Source organism: Schistocerca serialis, chromosome 2 (genome assembly GCF_023864345.2).
Source record: "Schistocerca serialis cubense isolate TAMUIC-IGC-003099 chromosome 2, iqSchSeri2.2, whole genome shotgun sequence".
In the NCBI taxonomy this organism is placed as follows: domain Eukaryota; kingdom Metazoa; phylum Arthropoda; class Insecta; order Orthoptera; family Acrididae; genus Schistocerca; species Schistocerca serialis.
This window is the reverse complement of record NC_064639.1, coordinates 437,089,990-437,097,126: the sequence shown is the minus strand read 5'-3', so window position 1 is coordinate 437,097,126 and position 7,137 is coordinate 437,089,990. Positions and strand designations below refer to the sequence as shown.

At 39.8% G+C, this 7,137-nt stretch overlaps 1 protein-coding gene across 1 annotated transcript; it reads right to left on the bottom strand.

Moving 5' to 3' along the window:
• Positions 1–613: 613 nt before the first annotated feature.
• On the bottom strand, positions 614–1,867 carry LOC126457306 (uncharacterized). Its single transcript, XM_050093489.1, has 2 exons — positions 1,500–1,867; positions 614–1,337 (listed from the first exon to the last, which is right to left on the bottom strand). Exons 1-2 carry the CDS (start codon positions 1,801–1,803, stop codon positions 925–927), a joined length of 717 nt encoding a protein of 238 aa, XP_049949446.1. The 5' UTR covers positions 1,804–1,867; the 3' UTR covers positions 614–924.
• Positions 1,868–7,137: the final 5,270 nt, after the last annotated feature.

The window sequence follows — 7,137 nt, the reverse complement described above, 5'->3', positions numbered from 1 at the left end:
TTTTTCTTCAGCAATCCATAGTATGACAAAGCACATACACAATGGCATTGATTGCATCGCAATATTCCCATTACATCCCGAGATATTAAGACGCGAAGTTGACGCTTCAAACACCTGACATGCGCTGCTAGCGTACGCCCCGAGGCTCAGGCATGAACCCCATGCTGCCCGTAATCGCGATGTGATTGACATGCGTAATCACACTTCCATACTTATCAAGAGGTCCGAAACGAATAATACAGTCTGCTGCCATCCTGCATTAACGTCGTACATTTCACCAGGTATTTATCCCATAGGCTAGGGGTGATGCGGTTCTGTAACATATCTGTGTACCACAACGTTAGTCACAAAGTTAACTTCGCTTATCGTTAATCCGTTACTAAAAAGGTAATGCCGTTCAACATTAAAACTTTACTTTACTGTAGATCTAGCGCAAGTGACAGTTAATCATTCACTCGTAATAGTAAAATTCATGTTGATGGTTTTAGTGAAATGAGCAAGTGGACTAAAAGTTTTACCGTTGTTTAGGTAAAAATGTTTTGATTTGGGAAGTTCAGGTAGGACATAGAAGATGAATGTAAACATGTTTAAACAATTAGTTTTATTATCACATAATTATCAATGTTATGTTTATCTAATGCGTTAAATGGCAAATTGTTGCAAACAAATGTTTCTTAACATCACTGGGTAAAATGGCCCTTTGTAGAAACTTCCACTGTGATACCAGCACTACATACTAAACATAGCGTTCACATCTCATGCTCAAAGTGATGCCCATTGGCTTGCATACATAGGGTCACTCTGCGGATGAAGGATGCCCTACTTCGTGCTACTGTTTCCTCTTTGATGGCTGTACAAGCATCAATAATGCGTTGCTTCATGTCCTCTGGTGTTGTTGGTTCACTGCTCCCCAAAGAAAATAATTCAGCGGTGTAAGGTCCGGAGATCGGGCAGGCCACCTAACCAGGCCACCTCGTCCAATCCACCTATCAGGGAACTTACGGTCAGAAGTCGTCGTGCTCGTAAGGCATTATGTGCAGGGCATCCGTCACGCTGATAACACATGACCATTCTCTGGTTCAGAGGTACGGCGTCCAAGAGAACAGGAAGATTGTGTCGTATAAATCTGGAGTATTGTCTGCCATTTTGGATGCCATTTATAAAGAAAGGTCCGATAATGGTAGCTCCAATAATCCCACACCAAACATTAACTTTCCATGGACGTTGATGCTCTACCTGACGGAGCCATTTTGGATTGTCTGCGGACCAATAATGCATATTCCTCATATTGAGAATTCCTTTGTTGGAGAATGATGCCTTGTCGGTAAAGAGAACATCTGCAAAAAAATTTGGATTAGTCAGAAGTTTTTGCTAAGCCCACCGACAAAATGTTACCCTATTGCGGAAGTCATTTCCATGAAGATCCTGGTGTAAATGAACATGGTAAGGATGAAATTTATGACGTTTAAGAACACGCTGTGCACTTGATTTTGACATACCAACTTCACGTTCAATTTGACGTGTGCTGATTTGAGGATTCACAGCTATGGTAGCGAGCACAGCAACTTCAGCACGTTCATCTGTGCATGTTCTAGGACGATGTTGAGGTCTTGGATTTAAGCTTCCCGTTTCACGTAGACGAGATGTGAGACGACTAAACATCCGGTGCGAAGGCGATGGCTTCTCAGGGAGTCGTCTTCTGTACAGTCGTTCTGCCTGAACAGCATTTCGTCCACCTACAACAGGGTACAGTACAGGTATGTAGAGTAGGGTAGAAAACAGATATATTAACTTAATAATCATAATGTTTGCTAACAGTACTATCAACAAACAAGCAATCTCATAACGTATTTCCCGTCAACATACATTCTCCATAGATCAGCAGCATTTCTACCATATTTTCATGTGTATACATTATACTGTACAGTATAAGTTCCACAACACAATGTTTATTCACAATGTGTACTACCTCCGTGCCGTCGCTAGATTACTCTGATGCACGACTACACTGGCAAGCGGTGTACTGCACACCAAAGCAACAACAAATGGGATGCTTGGAGGGTGGTGGAGTACAGGAGTTTGCATGGGTCGCAAATCATAAACAAGGCGAAGTGGTAACTGTGGCAGTAGTGGGAACTACGTTGGACACTTGACTAGGTACAGCCAGGCCCTGCACGACAGGCACAATGGGTCATATAACGCATTAGATAAACCTTATTTTGGGTGTGCAGGATAAATAAGACAACCTGACTGGTGTACACCGATCGGTACTGGTTCATATTGTGTACGTAGATACGCAAAACGTGCAAGAGGGAAACCATTATGTGCTTATGAGAGTTGATGGCAGCAGACCGTATTATTCGTTTCGGACCTCTTGATAAGTATGGAGGTGTGATTACACATGTCAATCACATCGTGATTACGGGCAGCATGGGGTTCATGCCTGAGCCTCAGGACGTGCGCTAGCAGCGCATGTCGGGTGTTTCAAATGTCAGCTTCGTGTCTCAATATCTCAGGATGTAATGGGAATATTGCGATGCAATCAACGCCATTGCGTATGTGCCTTGTCATGCTATGGATTGCTGAAGAAAAAATATAGAAGATCCATTAAAAAAAAAACATAAGTTTGTGTTAAAAAACACATATGCTTTCGTTTTAGAATGTTTCCAAATATGTACATTCATGGGCCCCAGCCCTACATTGATACCGGTGAAAGTCTTTTTCCAATAGCTGTTATTGTTCCAGAAATATTTTGTGTGGACAAGACAGCTGGGACAGCCTGTATATAAAAACCACAAGGCTCAACCAATTGCATGTACTTTTATCCTGTAAGTCACAGTATATGCCAAGATAAATTGTAAAACATTTAAAAATACATTTCTCATTTACAATATTGACAGTTCAGATGATAAAACAAAATCAGTGTTGCATTATTGTTAAGAGAGAAAAGGAAAGGTGCTTTTTAAAAAGGCAATACTGCTATAATGTAGAACATCTGTAGCAAGTATCTTTGATATATGCTTTTGAAATGAAAATTACTGAAATGTAGAAGCAATGGCATATAAGACTTAATAGCATTAAGAATAATTATTTCACCCTACCCTCTAAAGAAGGAAAACAAGCAAATCTCTTAAAAGTGAAATTTCACGGTTACTAATATTTTCAGTAAAACCTCAATAAGATGTGACTGTAATTTTTAATTTCTTAGTCAAAGTGTAGTAAATGGCTCATTCAGGAAAAATCTTCAAACTGAAATTGCCTATTTTACTCCTGCAATTGGACGACTGATTTCACAGATGCTAACAAATTTCAAGCATCTCAATTTATTTCCTTTACAAAATTTTTAGAAATTAGTGTATTGTGCTGTTATCACCAGTTGGTTTTATAGTCAGTTGCCTGAAGCACTGTACACTCAATATTCAATAATTTTTTCATTTATAAATGTGCTCTGTTAGTTAAGTTTACAGTGTGACAGTTTACAATGTGTTCTAGTCTTACATTGCTGAACTACATTTATGAGAAATATATACATATTTTGAACTTTTGAATGACAAGTAAGGATTCATGTGATATCATGACTATGATGTATCCAGTTCTAGTTTCGACATGTTTCATTCTGGGAGGGGAAACAAAAATTTTAAATGAAAATTTCCTAATAGGACATGCTTTATTTTCTATCTACAGATTTCCATGTCGCATCACCTAACAAATTATAAAGTTTTATGAGAAAACATTTCAACATAATCATCTTAATACTGCCAACTCCATGACTTTCATTTTAGTAAATCCATTGTGCAGTTAGCATTGCTGAATTTAAAAGTTAATTTATGTACAGTAACAGATCATTAAGTCAAATGGAGGCCAATATATCCACTTGTGAAGAAATCAAAAAAGTTTAAACTTTAAAATTCAGTGCCACAAACTGTTAACTCCTCAAAAGCCAACCATAACTCTTCAGTGAGAATCTCTACTGGCTATGAAAATTGTAAATGGGGGGAGGAGTACAGAACATTTGGGATTAACTTCCAGTCTACTATGTCTTCACAGACAGAGCATAAAATCGTACTGGGACAGGAAATTGGCCACCACCTTCTCAAAAGAACCATTCTGGCATTTGTCTTTTGTGATTTAAGGACACTATGAAAACCTAAACCTAGATGGTTAGATGGTGATTTTAATGTCAGTCATCCCAAATGTGAATCCAGAATCTTCCTACTATGTCACCTCACTCAGTAAGTCTCAAATGGCAATGTTTTAGAAGTCAATTACTTATTTTGCATAAACAGACTTTCTTTAGACTTTGAAGAGAGATGGGCTCATTTAGTTTTGGTCAGTAACTGGTAGGTAGGAGAAAACAAATAGGTTGTACAATAAGGTATATACACTGACGAGAAGCAGAAAAGAGAAAGCTTGTAGATCTGGTAAAGGGATGGGATTTACCTGACTTTACAATGAAAACAATTAGCAACTTGAAGGAATAGAAATAGAAATAAAAAAGTTAATAATTTTGGAAGACCTCATCTACTGATATCTCGTAAAATATTTTGATGTAATTCTTCACTTGTGTAATACCCATTCACTGTACAGACAGAAGTAATTAAAATTAAATGTGGGGCTCACATACATCACTTTTTAAACATCTAAGTAGTTGGATGTACTAGCCGCATTCTCAAAGTACATTTAGTTTTTAATGAATATTGTTGTCAATAGACAATTTCCATTTATGAAAAAGAAAGGAAGAGTTTAACATACTGTTGAGATTGAGGTTTGCAATGGCATCACATTTTAAGGGGAATCTGCTTTGTTCTTTTCAAAGGAAGCATCCTGGTACCCACCCAAATAATTCACGGAAACCAGGAAAAATCTACATCTGAATGGTCAGTTGGGTACCTGAACTCCACTCCTCTCAAACAGAAGTGTGGTATACTAATCGCTGCAGCAATTCACTAAATCTGAGTTAGTGAATAACAGCAATGCTCACCTATAATAGCAGGAGGAGGAACAGTAGGTACTGTCCTCCTATGACACTAACTTTGGATCAGAGACAAGGGACAAACACAATCATCTCATAAGCTACCTATGTTCAACAGCCTCCGAAAAGTGTTTAAATGCACAATAATTATATAAGGTGAACATTAATAAACACAAACTGCAGATTCCTAATTGGAAATGGAGGTGAGAAGGTCTGAGCATGTGTCTGGGAATGCAGCATTTCAACTGCAGATGGTGCTGAGGAATGAAAGTTCCTCTGACCACGTGCAATAGGTTTGTTTTGTGTTCCAGGCTGCGTGATTGACACAGCAAACTGTAAGCAGCAGAACCGTCCGGTATCAATGTTGGGATGAAGCTAAGATGGCGTTTGTGTATGGACAAGCAGATGGGAAACAGTCGAGAGGCAGCGTGGCTATAACAAAACAATTGCCTTCATAGACAACAACCACATCTCACGACATTTCAAGCCCTTTTTGGGTGTTTGTGTGATTGTGGGTCCTTTCAGACAGACAAACGTGCAGGGAGGTGGCATACTGAGTATATTTTTGAGTACCAGGTTCTACATGATATTGAGACAAACCCTAGTAGAAGTTCCAAACAAGTGGCCCGTCAACATGGTGTTAAGCTGAAGTATGATTATGTGTATCCTGCATGATAACCACTACTATCCCTAACAGCTGCAATAAGTGCAAGGATTATCTATTGGCAGTGGATTTCCCTCTATGGGAAGGATTTTGTCAACGTTTTTTGCACCAGACCATCACAATTACGGGATTTTTATCATCAGTCCTCTTTACTGACAAAGCAACCTTTACCGAAACTGGCATCATCAGTCTGCATAATCATTGTCGACTACAGAAGATCCTCAGGGATTCATTGACGTATCTCATAGCATCGGTTCAACATCAATGTGTGGGCAGGGATTCTTGGTGACCACATACTTAGACAGGTTATTATTCCACACCACCTTGATGAAGGAACATACCTGAACTTCCCACCAAATACTCTGCCTGGGCAGCTTCAGAATGTGCCTTTGGCAGTATGACAGGTTATGAGGTTTCTGCGTGATGGAGCACCACCCCAGTTCCGCATCATAGTTTGCCTACACCTCAACAGCATCTTCCCCAGACATTGGATAGGACACGGAGGCCCTGCAGGATGGCCTGCTAGATCTAAACTTCCAGGAACAGAAAAGTGTTATGCACGCTGAACCAGTTCCTGATGTGCAGACCCTTCAAAAGCATGTTCACAACACCTGTGACGCTATTTAGAGAGAGGCCAGAATGTGCTAAAGAGTGCAGCAATCCATAATGTGATGTGGGAATGCGCGCACTGCAGCCCAAGGAGGTCACTTTGAACATCTGCTGTGATGTGGGTGTGGTGCAGCTCTATACTGTTGTTGCATGCAAACCGTCCATTTCTGGACAAATGGTTATAGGACCTTTTTCCCTCCATTTCCAGTCAGGAATCTCTTCCTGCAGGTTGTTGGCTTTATTCATGTTCACTCTGTATATGGGGATATGGAGATATTAATAACTAGGTCACTGCTATATAGAAAAGGGAGACAATTTGCTAAGATTTTGGACACGGTCTCTCAACAGTGATTTAAAAGCAAATTTTACTTGCTTCTCCTTTCCTTAACACAATGAGGTCATTAAAAACAAATCATGAGATCAAGATATGCAAGGTGTGCAGTACAGAGAGCAACTGGTAAGAAAAAGGTGCTGGAGAAACAGCTGGTAAGTGACTGAGTCAGAACACAGGTTGTCCCCGTGTTTGAGAAAGGTTATAGGGCAGGTTGGATAAATTACAGGTATCACCAACACTTATTTGTTTTAGAATTAAGGAATTTGGAATAAACATGCCTACCATCAACTACAGTGAGAGGCAGAGAAATAAGCTGATGGGTGCGAGAAATAGGGTGCGAAGAATAGTTGGAAGTGCATGTTAGGAAATACAGAGCATTGAAACTAGGAGGATTGCAGGAACAAATGATATTTTACAGATACCGTTCCTAGCATACCACTCAGGGGTGACAGTGTTCAAGGATGCCTACACACACACACACACACACACACACACACACACACACACACACACGGAGAGAGAGAGAGAGAGAGAGAGAGAGAGAGAGAGAGAGAATAT

What these genes read in the sequence shown, in the direction of transcription:
- LOC126457306 (XM_050093489.1), bottom strand. Translation starts at nt 1,803, where the DNA reads ATGATTATTAAGTTAATATATCTGTTTTCTACCCTACTCTACATACCT. An exon ending in TCAAATTGAACGTGAAGTTG is followed by an intron (nt 1,338 to 1,499) that starts GTATGTCAAAAT and finishes ATTTTTTTGCAG; the next exon opens with ATGTTCTCTTTACCGACAAG.